This window comes from Coptis chinensis, chromosome 8 (genome assembly GCF_015680905.1).
Source record: "Coptis chinensis isolate HL-2020 chromosome 8, ASM1568090v1, whole genome shotgun sequence".
In the NCBI taxonomy this organism is placed as follows: Eukaryota; Viridiplantae; Streptophyta; class Magnoliopsida; order Ranunculales; family Ranunculaceae; genus Coptis; species Coptis chinensis.
Genome location: NC_141463.1, coordinates 398664 through 423870, shown reverse-complemented (window position 1 = coordinate 423870; position 25207 = coordinate 398664). Strand labels below are relative to the sequence as shown.

Here is a 25207-nt window from a genome sequence, read left to right as displayed (position 1 = left end):
TAAAGAGAGAGATTGAAATTAGTAGATCGACACTTTCAAAGGGATCAATCATATTACATATGTTACGAGAAAACATTTTAATTTCTTTATGGTCTGTAAGATCAATTTGCAAGGAGCTCGTTTTATATAATATATGATTACAATGTATACTATATGATTGATCTTGTACCAAATATTTTACCGCAAATTGTTTTGTTATATTATAAACTTTTGAAAAGATGGTTGTAGTGCGTCGGAAATCATTCATCCTATTCCAAATACTTATACTCCCATCACCAATAAGCATATATGCTCGCCTCATCGGTCTCTATATTCAAGAAACTGAGCAAACAAATCAAGTGTAAGAATAAAAACAATGAAGTAAAATTAATCGTAAAGTATTTCATTAACTAAGAAACCCTTATAGAAGAAGAATTTCATAATATACAACAAACATCGATTAGTTAAAATATCCTAGTAGCAAACATATATCATTTCGTTCATAAGTCACACAACGGACGTCACGATCGGGTTAGAATACCCTGCAACCGCGTTATAACACCCTATTTTTTTCTATTTTCCTAGTATAATAAATAATAATAATAATAAAAATAAAAATAGATAAAAATAAAAAGAATAAAGATTAGTGGAGATAGGAAAGGTAAAGAGATAAATCTTTATCCCGGGGGTTTTGAAAAATAAAATAAAAAAGAGTTTACACGGACATTTTTAAGAGAGAGAAATGAAAAGATTATGGGGATTGCTTTCTGACGATTGTTACGGGGCGTTATTCGTTCTCAAGTTTTTATTCCTTCACGCTGCTCATAAACATAACAAAGGAGAGTAGATATTTTGTATACGTATAAATTTCTACGTGACTAGCAATGAAACATGATATTTATAGTCTGTCGTGAATATATATGTTATGTTGGATGATTATATATTGGTCATGTCTGCCGATTATAATTAGTATACTTATGATTTATTATCATCACAAATAAATACAAACAACTTCAGAGAAACAGTTTTAGATCTCGTTAAATTCATGGAGTTGATGTATCATTTGTTTTTCTTAAAATCCTTTTTAAGGGATTTGAATGTAATTCCTTTGTTTTTCGATTTAACTGCCGTCAATTTATGTAGATGTATATTTATTATTTGGGTTACAATACTATGTGATGAACTCTCAAGTAACTTACTATCAGGTTATTTGTTTGGGTTGATTTGGGCTGTTGGTTTATGTTTGTTGGTTGTTGTTTGAATTGGATATTGTGGGTTACTGGTTTGGGTGTTGTTGAAGTTTGAATGGGTTGTTAATGGCGGTCGAGATCGAATTTTTGAGGAGTGGTGGAATTGGGTTTTGGTTATGGCAAAATGTTGGGTTTTTTAGGAGGATCAAAACCGAATGGTTTTGGTGTGGTGGGGAGTGAGAGTGGTGGTGGCTGATTTCGGTGGTGGTGTGAGCTATTGAGGGAGAAGAAGAAGAACACGATCCAGTGCTCCAGAACTAAAATTTTGTTTTAGTTGGGCTTGGGCCGAATTTGAATGGTGGGCTTGAGTTGTTTTATAAACTTTTGGGCTTAAGTAGTTTAGGGTTTTGGGCCTTGAGTTGTTGGGTTGGTTTATATTATTTTTGTGGGCCGGGTCCTTTTTATTTTAAGTGGACCAGATTCTATTAATTTAGATGGGCTTTGGGTTAGAGTTTGTTTTGGGCCGAATCTGTGCCTGGTTTGGAATCGAGTTTTCATCTAGTTAGGGTCAGATTCAAACTCTCGCCAAAACATGAAAAAATGAGTTTTCTAAGTCTTCTTTCCAACCCAATTGGCCTCATCACATTCGAAGGTCCGTGGAATTAATTACGGTGTCTGGAAGTTTGACTGGCAGAAAACAGTGCGTCATAAATCAATTTCTACACACTGTGTTCGAGCCTAGTTTTCGAATATTTAGAATGAGATTGAGTATTTTTGTAAAACATAAAAAAAGTAAGTTCTATGTGTTAGCTTTTCAACGCAAAAAGTCTCGATGCATTTGGACACCTGTGGAAAGCGTTGTGTCATTCAGAAGATAATTTGTTATAAATCTAGTTTGCTAAAAATTAGAATTTTTACCAACTTTGAACTATTTTTACTCTGATATAGAATGATATTGGGACTTCGAGTTCTACATGAAAAAGTAATATACCTATCATAGTTTTCAAATAATCAAGTGGGGTATCATTTGGATGGCTATAGGAAACATTATTGTTTTGGCAAGTTAACTAGATAACTTACCATGTTTTCTTTTTAGGGGAGCTCTAGTTAATTTTTCTTATTGTAACGAGATAAATTATTTTACTTAGACATACGAGTGTCTTGAATCTTAATTGCTTAATTTAACATTTATATTATATTCCAAATACAATTGTTGCATATACACTAAATCTTAATCATTGCATTTTCACACTTAAACAAAGAGAAAATTGAAGGTATAATGGAAGAAGAGACCATTGCATTTTTCTGTCTTAAAAAGATAAGAATCCTTAGATGAAGCAAAAGGTCCGTCCCATTCAAGGGTCCCATTAAAGCATTGTGATTCCAGCTGTGTAAGGATAACAAAGCAAAAAGGATTTGATGTCTTCTTTGAAATCTTTTGGTAGACTTCTTTGTAGAAACTTATTTAGAAGAAGTGGGCTTGGGCTCTTGTTTTAGCCTTAAGAGCTTCTTTGAACTTGGCCCAAATATCAAAAAATTGACTTTTAAGCTTATCCATGCATAAGTCATTGATTTGATTTAATTGATGTCGATGAACCAGATTCTATGAAATTTGATAAGATTCTTCATCATATCAAAATGGTTCCTGGATCCACCAGATCTTCTTATAGAGGATTAATTTCGAGTCCGCATTCAATGAATGACTTCAAATCATTCTCAATGTTGATAATCAAAATGGTTCTTGATCCACCTTGGAAAAGTAATCCACTATCTTGAATAAAATTTTACATTGGAAAAGTAATTGACTATCTTGAATGGATTTTTTTAAGGTGATTATATTCACATTTAAAATCCCACTTGAAAATCCATGGTATACCATATATGGTAAAAAAAGGTTAAAGATGATAACCCTTTTGGCATTTTATCATCACCTTTTAGTTGAGGATGATAGTCCGTCCATTTTAGAAAAATGTCTAAAAGGTTCTCAGGAAGAATTTCCAATTATGGACCAAAATATTCCCACCACTGGAAAATCCAATATGGATAATTAGTCTTGATAGACTGGGGACATAGTTAAATGAACCATGAATGTTTCCTGTAGGAATTCTGATAGAAAAACACATTAGTAAAAGCTGAGATATAGTCCTAGTAATTATAAAGGATATTTGTCGAACTCAATTTTCGACACTTGTTGGGATCCAAACCCCACTCATTGTAAGAGATTATTCTCTTAAATATTGTCTTGCTGTAAGAGATCGGACTATATTCTGAATCAGACTTCTGTAATGTATGGTTAATATCCATACTGGAAGTAGCCGAAGCTAAAATTTCTTCATAGATATATCCATAGTACAAAATATCCCGATATATCACGATATTTGGGGATATCTATCTAGATTTGAGAAAAAATATATATAAATATCACGATATGTTAAGAGATATATATGACTGCAAATATCGGCGGTATTTTGACGATATTTGCAATATTTGTGATATTTTGCGATATTTTGTGATATTTTGTGATATTTTGTATATATAACAATTTTATTTAATATTTACCATTATATTTTAAATAAATATAAATAATGTATCATGATATATCAATAAATATCCACGATATTTGTCGATATTTTGGATATATCCACGATATTTGCATGTGAAACAATGTCAAATATCTCCAAAGATAGGGATATATCCACGATACATATCCAAAAATTGAGTATCGATAAATACCCATATCCTGATATTTTGTACTATGGATATATCTATGTTTGCCGTCAACAACAGGATACTATTGTGTGTCAAAATATCTTCTTTGAATTTCTCAAGGATCAGGCATCCACTGCTCATCACCTGGTTGAAGATAAATGACTGTCTGATCGCCCTTTTATTAGGGACATAAGGAGTCAGAGGAGTAAGAACTGCCTCTTTCATTGACTTTCCTTTTCTGCTGTGATAATGGAGGAAATTGCTCCGTATTGTCAAGAAAATTATATTTTTCTTTGCCTTTTCCTCGGCCTTTAGTGGTATAACCACGGCCTCTGCCTCTTTGGGAGGTGCTCATAATCCCTGCAAAAATTCTCTAGTTAGAAAATCAGGCAAAGAATTGGAATCACTCTTGATATACTCAATATCAAAATCAAAGGCAAAAAGATCCGCTTACCATCCTACAAAAATCTATTTAGAAGCAATATTCTTGATATCTTTTTGTAATACCTGTTTAGCAGCACTACAATCAATCCTTACCAAGAACTTCTGATTTAATAAATCATCCTGGAATTTATGAATACATTTTACCAGGGAAAGAATCTCTTGTTTTATAGTAGAATAATTAATTTGTGCTTTCTTCCAAGTTCCAGAAGTAAAACGAATTAATTCTTCTTTACTATAAATAGGATTCTTCTATTTTAAGATACCACCATAACCAATATTGGAAGCATCTGTTTCAACAATTTTAAACCATTCAAAATTAGGCAAAGATAAACAAGGTAATTACTTTGCTTTAAGCTTAATCTTTTGTACTGCAAGAGTATGGGCTGTACTCCAAGTTGTTGGGACCTTAGTTAGTCTAGAGTATAGAATTGAGGTATCATGTGAAAGATTCTTATAATAGTCTGCCAAATAATTAAGACTACCAAGAAATCTCTATAATTGAGTTTTATCTAAAATTTCATCAAGAAATTTAGATGTAAACTCAATACTTATGTCAATAGGAATTATTTTTCCTTTAGTAATGTTATGACCAAGAAAACAAACAGTTGTTTGAAACAATTTCATCTTAGGTGCAGGCACTACTAAACCATTCCGTTTAATAAGCTTTTTAAAAATCTTTAAATGCTTAATATGTTGTTCTAGAGATTTAGAATAAATTAGAATATCATCAATATAAACAATAGAAAAATCCGAATAAGGATTACAAATATCGTTCATAATATTCTGAAACTCAGAAGGAGCATTTTTCAATCCAAAGGGCATTATAATCCATTCATAATGTCCAAATGGTACAGTAAAAGCAGTTTTATACCTGTCTTCAGGGGCAATTTGGACTTGCTAATATCCTGACTTTAGGTCAAACTTCGAGAAGATGATTGTCGTGGATAAGTGATCTAATAAATCATTTTTATTAGGAATAGAATATCTAATCCATTGTAAGGCATCATTAAGAGGTTTGAAATTAATAACCAGTATGGGAACACCTATTTCTTTCTCAGTTGCTTTGTTAACATAAAAAGATGTACAACTCCAAAGAGATTTACTTGGAGTAATCAACTTCTTATCCAAAAGACTCTGGATCTCTTTTTGACACAAAGTCAAATAATATGATTTCATTTGACTAGGTCTAGCTTTAGTGGGAATAAACTTTTCATTAAAAGCTTGATTCATAGGGTAAAAGACAATATGTTTCTTTCTTTCCCAAAAAGCATTGGGAATATCACTACAAACTTCAGAGATAAACTGGTTTTTTATCTTATCAATTATATCCTGAAATTCCTTACTGTTAAGCCTTTGTTGTAACTTCAAAGAAGTTATTTCTTCCTTGAGAAAGTTTAATTGACTTTCTTTTGCTACCAAATTATTATTAATCATAACAATCTGCTTCTGCACAGGAGGAGTTATGAATTCAAAAATAACTCTTCTATTATTAATTGTTGCATGAATACATTTCTCAATAATACTGGTAATAGGCATGATATAATTAAGGAAAAGATTCCCTAGAATAGTATGTTGGGACATATCTTTAACTATAAGAAAAGTGGAAGATAAACAATGTCCCTATTTGCAGATGAATACATCTGTTAATTTATGTGCTACCTGCATAGGTGCACCACTAGCAGTAGGAAGGTTTTGAGTAGATTTCTCAAAATATTTAGTAGGAATTAATCCTTCATGAATGCAATTCGGACTGCTCCACTATCAATGAGAGCAATATGATTAGTAAGAGTATATTCTCTTTTAATCACCAAAGTGACATAAACATTCCATCTTTGGAATATAATATTATCCAGCTTATTATAGTTCTGAGAAACAGAACTATCCAAAAGATTCTTATTAATCTTGAAGGTTTTTATTTATGTTTTAAGGTTATTAACCTCATATTGTAAATCAGGAATATTAGTAATACGAGAATTACCTTTAAAATAAATATTACTAGAAAGTCTCATATTATTATAAGAACCAAGATTTTGTAAAGTCATAAAGTTCTGAAGATAATTAAGATTATATATCTTATCTTGTGGATTAATCTTAAATTTCCTTATCTTCAAAAGATTACTATAGTCTTGTGGTCTAGTAGAACACTGACTAGACTTATGACCATAATGATCACATTTATGACAAAATCGGAGAGCTTTAGCTTTATGCCTGAGTCTCTTCCAATGTTGTTTCTCTTTAAGACTTTTTGGTTTCTTATAAGTCTTAACTTTATCATTAGTCTTTTTGACTAATACTTTCTGCTTTTTAGGTGGTTTCACATTTTCAATATTATCCTTTATATTTAAAGGTACTATAGGTATTATTGGAGGATGAACAAAATAATGCTTTTGATCACATTCTAATACTCCAATACAATTATCCTGAGCTTTTCATGCAGTGTTAGATAAATCTTCTCTAACCTCAGATTGAGTGGGTAAATAATTATTATCCTGAGAAATAGATTTTACCCTCTTATTGTCTACAGGAGTACATTTCTCAATAGTAATAGTCTGCTTTTCTGCAGAAATTACTGGTTGAGGAATACTCTTTTCCTGTAACTGATTATTGCTTACCTCCTTATTAGGTAAGATATTATTATCACTATTATTAGATAACTCACTATTTACATTGGCCCTAAGCCTAGCCTCTTGTTGGCTATTAAATAGTCAGTCATCTCTTTTCTCAAAGCTGCACATTCAACTCTGCCATTCAGAATTTTATGATCCTGATACTCAAGACAAAACCATTTTGCAATAGTAGTTTGATTCCTTTGATGATAATCATAATAATCATTATAAGGTCGAATCATAGGTTTCAATTCCGTAGGAGTAAAATATTTACTCAACTCTTCATATTTTAATTTATAAAATTGATAAGTTTCATAAGGTGTATAATCCATTATAAAACAAAATCCATTTCTGACGTTGTGGGAGATTCCCTAGCTTTTTGTGTATAAATACCATGTGGTATTTGTTGATTAGATATACGAATCTCTTCTACAGATTGATTGTACTGAGATATGGATTCAGTATCTTAAACTAAATGCCTAAAAGATTGTGGTATGGAGATCTTATAAGAGGATCTCGAAGACAAACTTCTACTAACAAAAGGTTTCTTAAAGTTCAATATAACTTCACCTTATGTTGATTGAATTATTTGATCTAAATCATTATTAATGATTGGCTATGGTTGAACAGCGTTTCTGCATATCCATGAATCTGGAAATTGGATTGCACTCCAAGGAATCATCATGGGTGTTGCTACACTAGAAGTTAAAAGATTTGTGTCAATTAACACAGTCTTACCTGGTGTAGTTTTATGCCGTGCATTTGGTGTTAGAGTTTGTAACACCTTATAGTGAATTTTGTAAGTGATTCCAATTACCTCAGATCCAGATCTAGGTAAAAAGTTATAACCTTTAGCCTGAATTTGTAATGATAAAGAATCATAAAGATTTCTATCCGATAAAGATAAACTTAAATTATGATAGACATCAAAATAGACTGGTCCATGACAAAGACTAGTCTCTACAGCTCCCATGAGGGACGATAAATAGTCGAGACATCTAGCATCTCTGAGAGTTGCTTGAATAAAAGCATTCATACCCAAAAGGGTCAAAGGTCTAAAAGCAACCTGTATTAATCTTATATGAATAAATTTATAATTTTTCACATAAAGATATAAATCCCGAGGACATAAAAGATGCAAATTATTACTCATGGAATGTAAACTAATAGTTTGTTCCATAGTTTTTACTGCAATTTTGTTGGTCAATTTTTCCATCCAGCTACCATATTTATATATGGTCTTGAGATCCATATTAGGAATCATCCATTTATTTATTTTGTCCTGTGTGTCGAGATCATACTTGATTAATTATGTGTTCTTAATTGAACCCAGATAATCATTATTTGATGACTGTGCCATGGGTGTTGAGGTGTTAGTGCAAAACAGGTAGAGTATAATGAATTATAACTATACCAAACAGTATTAAAACTATTCATGATGCAATTGTTGATACATCGTCTTATTATCTAAATATTATAAACAGTACAATCAAAATCAAGTCTTTAATGTTTATATTAAGTAAAACCATCGCCTCAACGCCTTTACGGTGCAAAAGCGGCCTAAACGATATCCCCGCTAAACGACATCGCGATAATCCCTACGCGACTTGGGTGACGTCCCAAAGTTACCAATATAAACACAAAGAAACAATAATGACCTATTGCTAATGCAAATAGTCTTATATTAACAAGAATGAAATTAAGTGATCCTAACTTCATCTCTAATAAGATATTATTCATAATATTGGAAAGGAAGAGTCAACAGTATTTTAGGATCCAGGCGGACATTCTTGTGGTCGGAAAATCGAACCTTTTAGCAAGTAGTCCTTAAGAGTAACCCTCACGCCTTTTTCTTTAATCATACTAATATCTCTTACTTACATCTTTTTAGGAAATAAAACAATTAAATATAATTGTAAGACATTTTCTCACCGTTATGCACTAACCTCAAATTAAGCTGTCATGGCTCTGATATCAATTAAAAAAAAATAGATTAGGTAAAACACCTGATTAATGCAGAAGAAAATCAGTCAGTAGCAAGAACACTTATAAGATTAATTTAATTTGAGGGAAATGAAGTGTACAACCTTAAAACATGAATTCTTATTGTTCTTTGACTTTGACTATGCGGATTATAAGAACTACAAAGGCTTGATTCCAATCTTGAAAGATTTGGATACGTAGGTAGCTTTAAGCAAAAGTACAACCACTATATTATATATTAGTTATTAGTTATTGTGATAACTATATGTGAACAATGTTAGTACTTAATTGTGTACGTGATTGTGGTTGTTTAAAATGTATTCACGAGACATTTAACTAATGCGTTATTCCTGAGTGAACATTTTGATATCTATGATTTATATAATTGATAATGAGGTGAGTTGATTAGTTATTGTGTTTGGAATATTTAGTAATGAATTATTATTTGAGACGATGTTTGTTTTATAATGAAAATATTATAATAAATGAGAATTTTTGAGTGTTAAAATCCGGTGTAAAAGTGTTTGGTGAAAATTTAATGTGTCGCCCACATCTTTAGATCTCTCAACGCCTATTTGATGAAAAGAAATGAAAAAAAATGTTTATGACTAATGATGTCATGTGAAAAGCCGCCTTAAAGAGGAACTAAGGCATTCGCCTTGCAGGTGGGTTGTATTCCTTGAGTGTACGAAAATATAGGTATGAATATATTCCTTGAATGTGGTGGGAATGACCCAAGGTATTCATTGAATGTGCTATGAATAACTTGTTAGTTTTATGATGGGTATTCCTTGAATGTGGCGGGAATGACCCAAGGTATTCATTGAATGTGCCATGAATGACCTGATATTTTGTTATACCCAAAAAAGGCTTTGTGTATGTGTATGAAAAGCCAAGAGATAGCTGTGACTCACAAGTTACAAGTTTACAAGATGAAAATATGTTTCCTGAAAGCAATATCCCCTCTTGGGACATATGTCTTGTAGTGGTACTCGGTGTGAGTGAGGCACACAGATATGTGTGATTTGGCAAATGTGTGAAGTGCAAATCGTGGAATAGGAACTAAAGGTTGGGCTGTGTCTTTTAATTAATGGGTCAACGAGATAATTAATAAGCAAAGTAAAATATTGATTTTACGTGTGATAGAGTTATTGCATATGATCTATATGATTTCTTATGAGAAATGTTTATGTGATTTGTGTGAGTTGATAATCGCGAGGGATGAATGTACTCCCTGGTTGTAACTTTTTCATCGTTATCATAAGTAGACAAGTGATATTAAAGTAAAACATTGATTTTACGTGTGACTGAGTTATTGTATATGAACATTTATGTATTATGATGTACATAATTTTTTATGATAAATATATACGTGGTTTGTGTGAGTTGATATTCACAATGGATGAATGTACTATCTGGTTGTGATATTTTTCTTGTTCTCATAAGTAGATGAGTGAGTTTTATTAAGAAAAATATTGGCTTTAAGTATGAACGAGTTGTTGGATATGATTGGTGATATATTATGATATAATGCATATAATTTCTTACGAAGGAATGTGAATATGGTTAGCGTGATATGATGGATATGGTGGTGTGATATGAATATTAGTTAATTAATATTGGTGATATATTATGATATGATGGATATGGTGGTGTGATATGAATGTTAATTAATATTGGTGATATATTATGATAATATGGATATGGTGGTGTGACATAAATGTTAATATTGGCGATATATTATGCCAAATTATATATACCCACGATGGTTGCAGTGAGAGTGAAATAGATGCATACTATAAATGATTATGTTTGGAAAATCTAACTTTGTTTTGTAGGAGGGTAGGACTTAATAACAATTTATGCAGAGACGTTGTCTTACCCTAAGACGACGTGCTGACTTAAAGGTAAAATGTATCAAACTCATATTTAAATAAGTTATCATATGTGTATGTAATAAGTTGAATGTAAGTGGAAATTATATTGTGAGTTATTTTGGAAAGTGAGCATGATGAATATTGTTATATGAGATTTTTTAGAAATGTATATTGGGAAGAAATTGCATGCCATTTTGAGAATACGGAACTAACTTGTCTTCTAAGTCGAAATGATTGAATAATATATTTTTTTATTCGAAAGATATAAACGTATTGCTATTTTATATTTTAGTCTTACTCATACTAGCAAATTCAATTTGTTGACCCATGTTTTGCAACGTGGGTGTGTTCTTAGAAACATAGATGGTGGAGTGCAGTGGATGAGGACACGTGATTTGGATTTGCTCTTAGAGTTTTCTGGTTTAAGTTTTATGAAGTGTAAAGTTTTGATTCGTAACAGATGTAATTAATAGAGTTTTATGGTCTAGTTTTTTTTTTTATTCGTGAATGAACAAGTTGTTATTTTGATCTAGTTTGATCTCAGATATTTAATATTGTGTTTCATAATGGGTTATTAGGGTTTTGTTTCATCTTGAGTTTTCAGATGATTGAACCATTGAGATATTTATATTTTGGATAATTTCCTATTTTAAATTTTCTAGAAATTTGGAGTATGACACGCGTATAAAAGCATAACTGCGTTAAAACAGAAAGGGGCGTCCTTAGCATCAAATTCATCATCAATTAGCAGCTTGTGAAGACTTGACTAAACTAGCTTAACAAAGGAGACTGATTAATTTTTCCAAGACCTTGCTTAAGATCTTTCATAAACTTAAGATAGATCATGTTAGTTAAGCCCAACTACGAAGAAGTCGAAATACTAATAAGTTTAGGTACCGACTACCAAATGTCGATAAAATATTTGGGTGATGATACCAGAGGTATATAGCTCAAACCCTGCTAGCATCAAATAGTTACTGATCTCACTTAAACAGGCTTACCAATAATTAAAAAATAATAATAATAATAATAAATCACACATTTGAAAAACCTACAAACTAAATTACAATCATTTTACAGGATTTATGAGGTTTGAAAGAAAAAGAAATTTTTTAGGCCTCTTTGTGATATTTCTTGGCCCACAAGCTATGAAAGTTTTTCCATAGAAACTGTTAATTGATCCACTACAATAGCCTACTGTGATATAATGAAACAGCTGGCGTTTCGGGATGATAATAGCTGACGTCATCCAAAGATACACTTGTTATCAAGTCGAAAATTTCAGAGAATCTATAAAAAAAAAAAAGGAGAGATGGGAATTTTTTTGGGAAGTTTGAGTCGAGAGCAGCTGGAATTTTACGAATCGAAAGGATATATGGTAATAGAATCATTTGCAAAGGCAGATGAAATCCAATGCATGAGAAATAGAATGGACCAATTACTCAACTCCTTTGATTGCTCCACCGCTTCAGTCTTCTCTTCCAAAAACCAGGTTTCAATTTTTTTTTTTTTTTTTTTTTTATAATAATAATAGTCAAATCTTTGTATGTTTATTAAAGTTTGAATCTTTGTGCAGAAACAACTGACAGATGATCATTTTTACGAGAGTGCTGAGAAGATTTCCTTCTTTTTCGAGGGTATAAACCGTCATTTAATCTTCTTATTATGTTGTAATTCTATTTGCTTAGAGCATGTTAGTAGAGAAACCAAAAAAACACCAAAATTTTGAACCAAACCAAAAAAACACCAACCATCTTTAGGAGAAACATCAAATTTTCGATATTAAATGACGCGCCATATAGTTCATGCGGTTTTGGGCGCGCCACGCAATGTGTCTACATTAACTTTCTTATTTATTTTCTTTCCAAATCTCTCACGCCGGTTTTATTTTTCTTCCCAAATCTCTCATATATAAGCCCACTTAGAAGCCAAGCCTATGCGGTGTTAGAAAAACCATTTGAGAGATTTTGATAAAAAGACTAATTTTGGAACCAAATTTTGGTCGATTTGGTGTTTGGTTTGGTGTTTTTTTGGTGTTTTCATCAACATATGATTCTCCTGGAGATGAAAAAACACCAAATTATTGGAAATTTAGTGTTTGATGCTAGGAAAGTATCTCTCCTAAAGATGCTCTTATATTGGATTATTGCAGAGAAGGCATTTGATGATGATGGAAAGTTAAAGAACCCAAAGGAGCTATCTATTAACAAAGTTGGTCATGGTAATTTTTTTGAGTTCTATCCCATGTAAATGTTAATGAAACAGTAGAGTGTTTGATATTTTGATGTTGGCAGGGTTCGAACCCTAGACCTCTGGTATCATCACCCAAAGGTTTTACCGACTTTGCTAGTTGGCACCACCTGCATAGAGTATTTGAATTAATTTCACTTTTACAGCTTTGCATGAACATGACCCTGTATTCCAAAGATTCTGCAATTCAGAGGAAACCTCGAGTTTGTTAGTTTCACTGGGTTACAAGAAGCCAGTTATCATTCAGTCAATGTACATATTTAAGGTAATTTACTTATCTAGTAAACATTTAAGATTATTAATTCCATTAATCAACATTGTTGACTTATTATTTTACAGCAACCTGGTATTGGAGGAGAGGTAGTGCCCCATCAGGATAACTCGTTCCTTTATACAGACCCGCCATCATGTACAGGGTTGTGGTTAGCTCTGGAAGATGCAACTGTTGTTAATGGTTGCCTCTGGGTTATTCCTGGATCACACAAGAGTATTACCCTTGTATGCAATAGTTTGTGGTTTTCTTTTGTAGTCAGAAACTTTAGTCTAATCTTTTAGAATTGTGCTGTGTTTCCAGATGGTCTAGTGAGAAGGTTCATTAGAGATGAAGAAGGGGTTCATTTTGATTTTCCATCCCCATCGTATGATCAGAAAGATTTTGTGTCCATTGAAGTTAAAGCTGGATCGTTGGTGGTCATTCATGGCGATCTTATACATCAAAGGTTAGTTTTTATGCAAAAGTGATTTACAACCGTCCTACTTTGGCGCTCTCTCACTCTCTCTATTTATCTGAAACTGAAATACAGCTTTGAGAATAGATCCCCAAAGTCAAGACATGCCTTAAGCTTGCATGTTGTGGATACGGACAGCTGTGTGTGGGCACCAGACAACTGGTATGTCTGTATTCTTTTGTCGAGTATTGTGTTTACTCTGTTCAGGAGTGGGAGTATAATATCCCCAATTCCAAGTTTTCATCAATTACCGAGTGTATTCTCAGTGTGGGTGTTTTAAGATCCATTTACAGGGCATGGCACACGAATGTTGTTTGTCAAAGAGGCATATTTAAGACTGGACTTTCGTTCTATCAGATGTAATTTAGTTTGGTTCAGATGATGTTTAATGGAACTAAAAATATTGGCATTTGGAAATTAGTATGATGGGTCTCTTCTACTGGCATATTCAGAGTGATTTCTTTATCTTACAATCCAATTTATGGCTTGTTTGTTGTTTGTTTGTCATATTTCAGGCTCAGAAGAAAAGTAGACCCCAAACCTCTGTACGTTTCTTGATTGAAGCTTGGCTTGCTGTATTATCGTTCGAAAGTTTGATCAGGATTCAACATCGGGTTGCCTTTATCTATGGGGTAATGTGATAATCTGTTCAGTTTACTTGTTGCTTGGACGTTTAGGATGTTATCCACTAATGTACCGGTAATGGTGGAACTTGTCCAAAGATTGAAGTCTTATCAGTGTGTTATAATTTGGTCATAATGTGTAAGGAATAGTCAAATAAACTATTTTTGTTTCTTCCCTCCAAGCCCATGCCTTCAATTCTGAGAACATTATTGATATAAAACCTAGGGCATGCATTCACCTTCGAAACTCCATAAGCATTTCACAGTAAAGAGATGTTACACTCTCTTGCTTCAACTCAATTCTGACAACATCATTGATGGATGATTAAATCTATTGAAGACATGCCTTTGTCAAAAAACGTGACTGGCCGGCCCTGGGTTTGCTCCTGTTCAATTCTTCTCCTGGGTTTACTCGATGCACGTGGTTTGCAGGCTATTACGTGCATCACAAAAAAAAAAAAAAAACGCGACTGGGATGAATACAGCCCCCAATTGCGTTGTCCTGCTGCCTCATGTGTTGTGATGCTAGTACCGATCATCCTTTTCCATCATTCCATGCTCACTCCCTGTTTATACAACTATAACCCATTATAGATATAAGTTATAGCTACATGTTCAGGTTTGAAGAGAAAGTGTTGACTCCTTATCGAGAAGGACCATGAAAGGCTGTATAGTTTGTTTATCTGTAAAAAATTGGCATACTATACATTAGTACAAACTTTTGTGCAGAGGCATAGGATTGGCCATCGTCTGATATTTTTGGTATTCTCTCTGAGTGTTCAATTTTTATAGCATCACCAACCTGAGTTAGTTCTAACAAAAGAAAGTAGCTCTATTCAAGCGGTTATAAATTATGTGGACTCTGGAAGAGTGGGGATATAAAGTATTCAAACTTTTTTAGTTGGGTGTTGGGAGCGAGTAACAATAATCCCACAGCGTCAAATGCTTAGTGAGAGCTGAGCTAAGTTTATATCTTCTGATATTCTGATATTTTTGTAAAAAATATCTCTATTTTCGCTATAAATCATCAGTGAATTGAGTTCGCCTATCAGGAATTTATCTGTTAAATTTCATTGCCACATCTTATGATTTCCGAGAAATGTTGTGAAATTCCATGCAATTTTGAAGTATGGTTATCCACTCTATAAATAGAGGCTCATAGTAGTCCATAGGCACAAGGCTTCCCTCTTAAAGAAAATCAAATAATTGTTTAGGTAGCTGAACACGTAGGTTTATGGCTATGACACAGGTTTGCTCAAATACGACAGCAACACTCGTACGTCTAAACTCTAAAGAAGACTAAGCAGCTCAGAGGAGTCAGAGGAACTCTTTCCTCATTTATATTCATCCAAACTCCAGAAGTTTCCCTGGTTACTAAACAGATGAGTTGTGCGCTTTACTAATACGCTTGACTGCTTGAGGAGGTAGACTATATGTGCCAACAGTGATTACACATGTTATTTATATATGGGGAGGGATAGAGGCACATTCACTGTAGCCACATTATAAATTAATCCAAGCAAAATCGTGGACTTAAAAGTAGAATTGAATGCTGAATTTTTGTAGATATAATCTCCCCACCATGGAGAAATTCAGCTCATTCAAAGAAATCTAACCTTAGAACATGCTCACAAAATTTTTGGACCGTTAGATAAAAAGCTTAAAAATGAACACTAATTTTTACATAGTTAGACATATCCAAATATTATAATTTTTTGTGAGAATGATCTTTATGGTGGGGAGATCATCTCCATCAGAAACTAGACCTTAATTCATTTGTATGTGAAAAATGTGGCTATAATGTGCGCATAAGAATGTGCCTCTATCCCTCCCCTTTATATATTTGATTTCTAACTCCTCTACGTTACCAAGATTCAAACGGTTTTGGACCTTAAAATGTAGACTATGGGTCTTCAAGAACCGAACCGATAAATAAACGAAACCATTAAAACCAAATTGTAAAAAACTGATGGGCATCCGAACCGAAATCGAAACTGGTTATTCTGATTTTGATATATAAAGATTATTATATTACACTAAATAAAAATAAGCCCAAATATTATAATATATAATTTTTTGTTTGTTAGGTGTGAACGTGTTCTAAATATATGTAGCATAATAATGAATATATATTATTAAACGGATGTTTTATAATATTATATTAAACATGTGTATTATAAATGTTAATAATAATGTCAACGTCTACATATATATTATGAATTAACTAATATATTGTACTCATTAAAAAAAAAACTTTTGTATATACTAATTAATAAACGTGTACTTAGGATAATGAATAGTTGCACTGCAACTAAACAATTGTGGTATGTATATTTATCCTATGTATGACGCATGTACATATATTATAATGTTCACATGTTCAATTTAAAATACACGTGTACGTACAATTTATGACATTTATTAGAGTTTTTAGATAACTCTCAAATACTAGGACCAGCCATTACTTCTTATGAGGGGACAAAGATATCAGAAGCAAGTGTTGTTGTCACAATAAAACCAACTTTTATATTAATTACATAATTAAAAAAGTAATTTTAGCAATAATAATAATAATAATGTATAATCCGAGTTATACAAATAATTATAGCAAACATGCAACAAGTTGCGCCGCAAGTTCTTTCTGAATAATAGATCCTATTAATTTAAAAACCAACTCGTTAAAACCAACTGTCATGACACTGCTTGTAACTTTCTGAAATCTTTTGAGGAGCTCAACAGACTGTTATGCCAAGAAATCGAAATTGTCGAAACTGAACGAAATAAAACAATATTATTAGTTATGCATACAAGTTTCCTCGTGCTTCTCCATCTTTCATGTCGTTGCTCTATTAGCTGTTTTTCCCACCTCAAAATCTTTATTCTCAAGCCCAACCAACGGAGAGACTTCAGTCACATCAGCACATATGTTTTCCCTCAGACCAACTGTAAATCAAGACGTCTGCAGGTCAAAGTGGTGATCTACCTTCATTCGAATTAGTGAGAAAATTGACAGGAGTTTGCTTCTTCACCTATACCCCATCCCTCCAAAATGCATCATATAAAATGTCTCTAACATGATCATGTCGGTATTTAAAACTTGTAAAATGTCTACAGCGTGATGAATGGTCCCCGAACGCATCCAGTCTACTTTTTTTGCAAACTGGGCAAAAACCACCATCAGAGTACAAAAGGATCACGAGACGGTATTGGAGAATATCACGATACTCTACTGGCGACATATGCTACCCAAGTCCCTCCATCGAAAATAGAAAATATTTTGCATGTTCCCATGCTTTTTGGCGAGTAGTTAACTCAAACTCCCTCTCAAAACTATCAACAATCTTACCTAGAAGGCTTCCACCATAACTTTTTATGGTTTTGAAAGGACGATAGCATTCACAACCAAAAAATTAAGGTCAAAATTAAGTAGACAAAGACACAATGTACTACTAGCATCATCAAGAATCTCATCCATATGAACTATACCACAACTCCTAAGAATGTGATTATGAAGTTCAAATGTCTGAAAAAGGGAGGCCACAAAAACAAAATGTAGAGACATCAGTGACACAATAGATACTTAACCCACGAAGACGTAATGGAAGTGTCGTTAAACACCACTGCAAATCACCAAAGTCCAGGACCATAAAAAACTATAATACCCTGAAGAACACTACAAAGATGCCGGTTAAAAATCTTAACTGCCTCCCTAAAACATGATGGTGAACAAGTATGAATCGCAAAGACCAGGTTAGGAAGCCCAACACAAGCTCGTTAGAGCACTAATTCACATTGTGGATCTTCAAAAACAGCTAAACGGTCCATCAAAATCATAACATTTTCAACATGCTTGCGAACAAGGCCCATGACAAAAGATAAAAAGATAAATCAGTGTTTACTGCTCGTCCACGCAACCTGAGCCCTGTTGAGGATTGGATAAATCTTAAGGAAAGAGACCAGAGCGGAGTAATATGGATCCAGTGATAGCCAAAATATGCCACATAAGAAGATCATTCTTCTTGAATCATATGCAAAATTGTCGCCACTATCCCACCTGTTTTTTTTTTTATAAAAATTGTAGTTCATTAATCTAAATTATTGGAGAGGAAAACTCGTCATCATACATACATAATTCACTTAATCCATGATCCTTAGCCCAGATGGTTGGATAATTATGACTGTATGACAACACCTATGATTTTAGGAGTGGGCCTTAATTGATTCTTCTTTTCCTGTAATCAAATCAAAGGACTGATTTAATCATTAATACAACCCGAACCATTTCTTTTAAGTGGTGTCACCAATTTGTATCACGAATACAGAAAAAACGACCACGTTGACGATGATAGAGTGATGGACTGTGATGGTCCCGAATACGGAATTGATGACCAATGTCCTTCCTAATAATAATAATAATAGTAATAAAATGTCCTCAAACTCTACAAAATTTAGAATAAGAGTTTCACATCTATTTATATGTTTCTTCCTTTAACAAAGAAAATATACTGCTTGTGTAATTGTATAAAGGTGGTATTTGGTATTTGAGAGTGAGAGTGCCTACCATGAGCATAGCAACAACCGGCCAATGGTACAATGAACACTGGGAATGGTTTTCTAAATGTTGTGATTTTTCAGATCCCAGAGACGTGGATTAGATATCCAGCAATAGAATTTGTTTTTGGTTCACCAAAAAATTGTGGAAAACAATATGTTTTGGTCAATGTAGAGCGTGCTTTCTGGGGATGGACCAGAACAAAGTTGCTCTGGTACCGACATAAATTTGATAAAATTCACTTTTAGACACTTATTTTGGCTATATCTAGATACAATTTTGCTTTCGTAAAAGCTGAATTTAGCACAGAAAAGCATAAGCTTTGCTGGGGAGAAAGAGAAAACAAACATCCCCAAGATGATCTCATCATGTAAGTAGACTTTAGGGTCTTGTACTCTTGTCTACCTACTTCTAACTACTGTCAATTTGTCTAGATTAAAGCTGCAAACTCGTAAGGTATCATATTTTTCAGCTGGAACCTATGGCTAGCCTATTTATTGAAGGTTATCTTGAACAAAAAAAAAGTTTTCGTATTCAAGATCTAGACTAAAATTCTTAAATTTTGTTCCTTCCCAAGACATTGCCGTGAATCTTGATAATGCTATTGAGTTGGGTTTGATACCATGACTTGGCTAGGGACATGTGGTGTGTGTTTTAAACTTTTATGTTTGAAATTTGGGATGGAGTCATGGACCAATTCATATTATTGTCAAGGTAATGCTAACCCAGCATACAAATGGAGTAATAAAAAACTTTGATATGTGCTTTCTTAGGTAGGTATATATACAGTAAATACTCACTGTCTTTAATTAACCTGTTATTTTGAGCATTTTATATATTAATTAATTATATTTTAGCAAAAAAAATGTTATTTTGAGCATTTCATGTACAAGTGTAAATTAAGGAATTCTTAAGAAACAAAACAAAACAAAAACTTTAGATATGTGCTTACTTGAAAAGAAAATTAGGTTTGGACGGACAATTGAATAATGGAGGAATCAGGAAGGGAATGTAAGAGCAGGTTGATTTCTGGGATAAAGCTATGTTTTGGGGTCAGCAGGCCTTTTTCTTGGTTTCTTGGTGAAAAATGTAGAATGATAATGATTGTGTCGTGAAAAAGAAATGAGTATTGTCCTAGAATTGGACCTTTGATCTCAATAAAAGAGATGGTTTTCAGCAACCAGCTGACATTAATTGCCTTAAAAAGGGCAGGTCATCTTGGACCAGAATCAGAGATCTCAGTCCCCACAAGTGAGCCAAATCCGAGTAAAATTTTGTCCAATGAGACAACAACATGCCCTCCCCACGTCTGCATAAATGCACTCTTGGCATGCATTTAGGGTAACGTTCATTTGAAAATTTGAAATTGTGACTGCATGTTTCTTCTGAAAGGAGTATTGGGATTTCCATACAATTTGATGCCCAAGCCAGAAACAGAAAAATATATGTATATATCATTCATTGAAGATTGTTAAAGCATCTGAGTATATGACACCATAATTAAGACTCTGTTAATCATTTATTTATTCTACAGATCTAATGTACCGGTCAAGTTGCCGAGGTGCCACAATAACCATATCCCATTACCAACTTTTTGTAGAAACTGAGGAAAAAAAGGCCAATGCAAATTGTGAAAAACATACCACTCTACTAAGAAACAGATCGACTTTGTCGTGGGAAATAATGAGTTGTAGAACATTTGCTTGAATGTGAAACCGGTGCCAAAATTGATTTGGATGTAGGATGCGAAATATGCTTAGGCCAGTAACCCAGAGTGTGAAATACTGAAATGACTGATCAATTGACATGGAATAAGGCTTTACATGCATAAGATTAATTAAGCAACATGTTCAATTCAACATTTTAACTTGACCTATATCAATCATAAATTCATTATATGTTCTTTTAAATATTAGTTTAATTTCCAACAAAGAAAAGCTTCCCAATATTTATTAGAAGAATTTTCCTGATCACTCTCATCCAAGGGAAAACAGCTATATATATTGGGCATAAATTAGGCGAAACTGGTTTCTAGGGTAACTATGATTAGTTGTACTAGCTAGCTAGGATTTTAACCTTTGTACCTCCCTTGCTCTTTCAGATTACTAATTACCTTGCCTGCCAACTTGGTAAATGATTTGCTAGACGTACCATATATCCTACTGTGGCCTAGGGATAAGAATTCTCCAAACCATATGATTGAGAACTTGAATCCAATGTTAAAAGTCATAATCAATGACTTCAATGTCGTATTTGCAGTATTTGATCCCTAGATTCATTGAAGTATACCCAAAGATCACCAGTGAACCTTGGGTAAAGGGCACTAGATGTACGTAAAAGGAATAATATTCTCAAAAAGTTACAAGCCATATATTCGCATAACATGTCTATTCAAGCCAGATTTTAAGTTACTTCAACATCGAATTGTCTTTTACATCCAAATCCATACATCACGTATCCTCTCTTGATATAGACTCCGCCCAAGAGTCTCCATCACCATCTCTATTAATTAATCTAAGTTACTAAAATGAGACCTTTGATAGACCCCCAACAAAGAAAATTGCAACATTTTCATTGATGTAGAAATGCATTATTGATTTTCAACCAACATGGTCAAAATGCATTTTAAGGCAATCTTCTTCACACTCACATCACTTCATATTTACTCCCATGTTTGCACTTACATGATATGTAACTATGTAAGTAATGTAACACAAGGCATTGAAAGCACTTTCCAATTTCCAATAACAACAAAAACTAGACTAACCTATCACCTCAGGTCCTCACATCACACAACAAACACTCCAGCAGCTTTCTATATTTGTTAAGTTCTTTAAAGGAACTTAAAGAACTGTTGAGGACTTCCATTGGTATTCACTGTTTCAATCCTTAATTCACTCTCCTTAGCAACATTTGCACCGCTCTCAAAGTCGTCCTGTCGTACAGGGAAGAGTTGTAGAGTATGTGATTCTCCATGTTGCTCCTCATATTCTAACTGATGGGGTTTTAGAAATATGCTGAAATTTTGAGTGTTAATGTGTCTAGGGTTCATAAATGTTGTTGCTATAGCTGCAGAAGCTGTAGTAGTAGATGTGGGGGTAGTAGTGTTAGAACATGATATCTGCTTCATCGGCCATGTGGTATGCCTTTCAGATGACCTTATTGTGTGTTGTAATTCTCCCTCTTCAAATTGAATTCTTTCTGATGTTTCTGCTGCTTTTTCTGAAGCAGATTCCTGAAAACACATTGAAATACTAATAAGTCTAAAAGCTAAAACAAAGACCCTACATACAACTACACAATGTAGCTTCAAGACATTAGCCCCGACAGATAGGAAGGAATGCAGCAGCTTTTAAACTATTTTCATTTCCCAACAAACAAACACCTTTACTCTCTCTCTCGTCCTTTTCATTTTGTCTATCTATATATCTATCATTCTAGCCTTTTTATCACTATGATTAGCGTTGCTATTAGTGCTTATAGGCATACCTGATAATCTAAGTTACAATAAAGAAACTGAACAAAGACAATATAAAACCTCTAACCTCTGTAACAGTACTGCAGTTTGTAGAGAAACCCCAGTTCTTGGCATGTTGCTCAACTTCAAAACTTGTCCTACTTGACTCTTTGGACATAAAGAAAAACAAGAACAGATTAATACTCATTACATCTCAAACAACAAAACAAACAAAACACTAAAAGATAAATAAAAAAAGACACACGTCCTCTTTCTCTAATCCTTCCCTAGCTTCTTATCAGCACGTCTGTGGTTATTGTGCATGCTACATCACATATAATATGTGCTATGCTTAGGTGTAATTGTGAATACTACCTGCTTCTTTGTTGTCCAAGTTTTCGGTATTTTGCTGTTGCTGATCTTCTTCAATTGATTCACATCGACGTCGGCGCTTCTGCCTCTCTCTTGCCTTGTGATTTTGAAACCAATAGAACACATTCTTCCCTTCAATTTTCCCGTACCGCCGAAGCTGTGCAGTAATGTGTTGAATTTGATCGGATGTCGGTGTTCTAGTACCCCGTCGATACAGTTCTTCAAGAGTCTGTATTTGTTCTGGTGTTGGATTCCACCTTGATGAACTCACTATAGTTGGTGATGCATTATAATCTCTCTTACTTTGCTCAGAAACTGTTGGTACAGTAAATAACAACACAAAAACATGTAACTATTGTTAGAGAACCAAAAAACCAAATGGAATAAAACACTTGCAGCTAAGCTAGCATAAAGAATCTTACCGAAATGGTGGTTATTTCGTCCAAAAAGTTCACTACCATTAATTCTACTCAAGTAAGGATGAGTTGAAGTTGCACCACCATTAGCAGTAGTATTAGATGTAGTAGCAGGCCTTGGCATAAGAGGTCTAAGTTTCCGACTATTGAATGAATCAGAAGCATCACTACATCCCATCATCCACATTTTCACTCCACCTCTTTTAGTACTAGAAGTGATAGTATCACAGTATTCTAGCTAACTCAATTATCACTACTTCTAAGAAGTATGTATGAGTTGGTACAGATAGGATCAATGCTGGGTAAGTGTGTTGCTAGAAAGAGAAGAAAAGAGAGTTTAAGTTGTTGTACATGTTGGGCTTAATATGGAGAAGGGGTGCTACTGTAATGTAAAATGTAAATAGTGATATTGTTGGTACATTGTGTAGGGGAAAATGTGTATGTAGTAGTGCATGGATATTATATCGAGTGAAATAAATGTATGGTATTTGAGATGGAGAGATAGAGATTGTGATTGAACAAGGCAGGTAGGGAGAGAGAGAGAGAGAGAGAGAGAGTAAGTTGACTGAGAAAGAAATACAAGAGAGAAAGAAGAGAGGGTAATGGTGGATGGATGGAAGCGTGGAATTCTGGGAGTTATTGGGACAAGTGAAAGAAAAACGACGTGACGATGATGAGGGGCATCATAAGCCTCATCACCTCTTCCCTCTCATTTATTGTTTTGCCTCCCGAGTCGTGCCTTTCACACTTATTCTCATTCTGAACTGCCCCCTTTCTTTTGTCCCTCTCCCTCTCTCTCAATTCTTCTATATATCCTTGCTCTATATATCCTTGCTCAATGCTCGTACACATTCTCTATCCATAATTCCATACTCGTACATATATTCTATACTCTATGCAATACAATGTGATACATTCTTTGTCTATACTCTATGTAACACTATGTTATACATGTTTTGTCCAACTTATGAATGAAACTACGTTAATGCAGATTGCATTGATAGTCAGCATTTGCATTGCATTCAACATTTCAACCATATGACAAATTGACAAGCACAAATGTCGATCTGTGAACATTTTAATATTTTATTGAAATCCAAATTTGCATTACTACCGGATTGTGCGCCAATCACAGGCAAAACTAAATACACTTGCACATTTGTGATCAAATGTCCATTTGGAAATCAACCTTCGCGTATGTCAGAAAATTGTAAAACTTGCCTCACCTCTAATGCTCGTCGTTGATTAATATCATAACAATTAACGGTGCAATTCCAACCTCAAGGCTAAGTTAACTTCAGTAAAAAAAAATGGAAAACGTTGCCATTCGAGCGCACCTGAGCATGAATGTACATTTTTGAATTTATTAGTGTTCTGATCAAAATATCAAATCGTTCCTTTGTATATACTCCATTTCGTATTGGAAGTCGATCTAAAGATACACATCTAGTATATGGTATATGAGGTTTTATCTCATGTGTTAATACCAATAATTTCCAAGCACAATATTATGCATTCTCTTCTAAGCTTCTACCTGCACGGATTTCCTCAGAATTTTCCCATCTGCGCATTTCCCTATTCTGTTTGGTCTTTTGTCCCCCCACATTACCTGTCTTTCATTGCCCATTAGTCACCCATGTAAATTCCTCTCCACCAAGCATCCCCATATATAATATATTTGTCGTCTTATATACATTTGTTTTTCAACGTACAAGTTACAATAGAATGAATGATACAATACCTTTTTTTGTGTTACTAGATTGCAGACAAGTTTTTATTTGAATTCTTATTTGTTTGCTTCTTTTCTTCTTACTTCACTTTCAATACGTCCATGTCTAGCTCTACTGTCCATACAGATTTCAACTTGCCTATTTAAATGTACGTAGAGTTACTTTAAGGTCATCATGGTTGAATGATCTATTTTTGAGTTACTGTGTACGTGCAACCAGTTTCTTGGAAGTATAACTATTTTGAGATCCATTGATTGCTAATAATCATAATTATTTTGAGGCTATTACTAG

The 25207-nt window shown here is 33.6% G+C and overlaps 2 protein-coding genes across 2 annotated transcripts; one reads left to right on the top strand and one right to left on the bottom strand.

The window, feature by feature from the left end:
• Nucleotides 1-11984: 11984 nt before the first annotated feature.
• PAHX (phytanoyl-CoA dioxygenase (PhyH) family protein) lies at nt 11985-14571 on the top strand. Its single transcript, XM_086579996.1, has 8 exons — nt 11985-12280; nt 12365-12425; nt 12941-13009; nt 13185-13303; nt 13378-13525; nt 13613-13757; nt 13842-13928; nt 14282-14571. The coding sequence occupies exons 1-8, from the start codon at nt 12101-12103 to the stop codon at nt 14322-14324; spliced, it is 852 nt and encodes a 283-aa protein (XP_086436122.1). The 5' UTR covers nt 11985-12100; the 3' UTR covers nt 14325-14571.
• Nucleotides 14572-21483: 6912 nt separating this feature from the next.
• WOX1 (WUSCHEL related homeobox 1) lies at nt 21484-23614 on the bottom strand. The gene is made up of 4 exons (XM_086577910.1): nt 23193-23614; nt 22774-23085; nt 22487-22566; nt 21484-22176 (listed from the first exon to the last, which is right to left on the bottom strand). Exons 1-4 carry the CDS (start codon nt 23371-23373, stop codon nt 21775-21777), a joined length of 975 nt encoding a protein of 324 aa, XP_086434036.1. The 5' UTR covers nt 23374-23614; the 3' UTR covers nt 21484-21774.
• Between the last annotated feature and the right edge of the window lie 1593 nt (nt 23615-25207).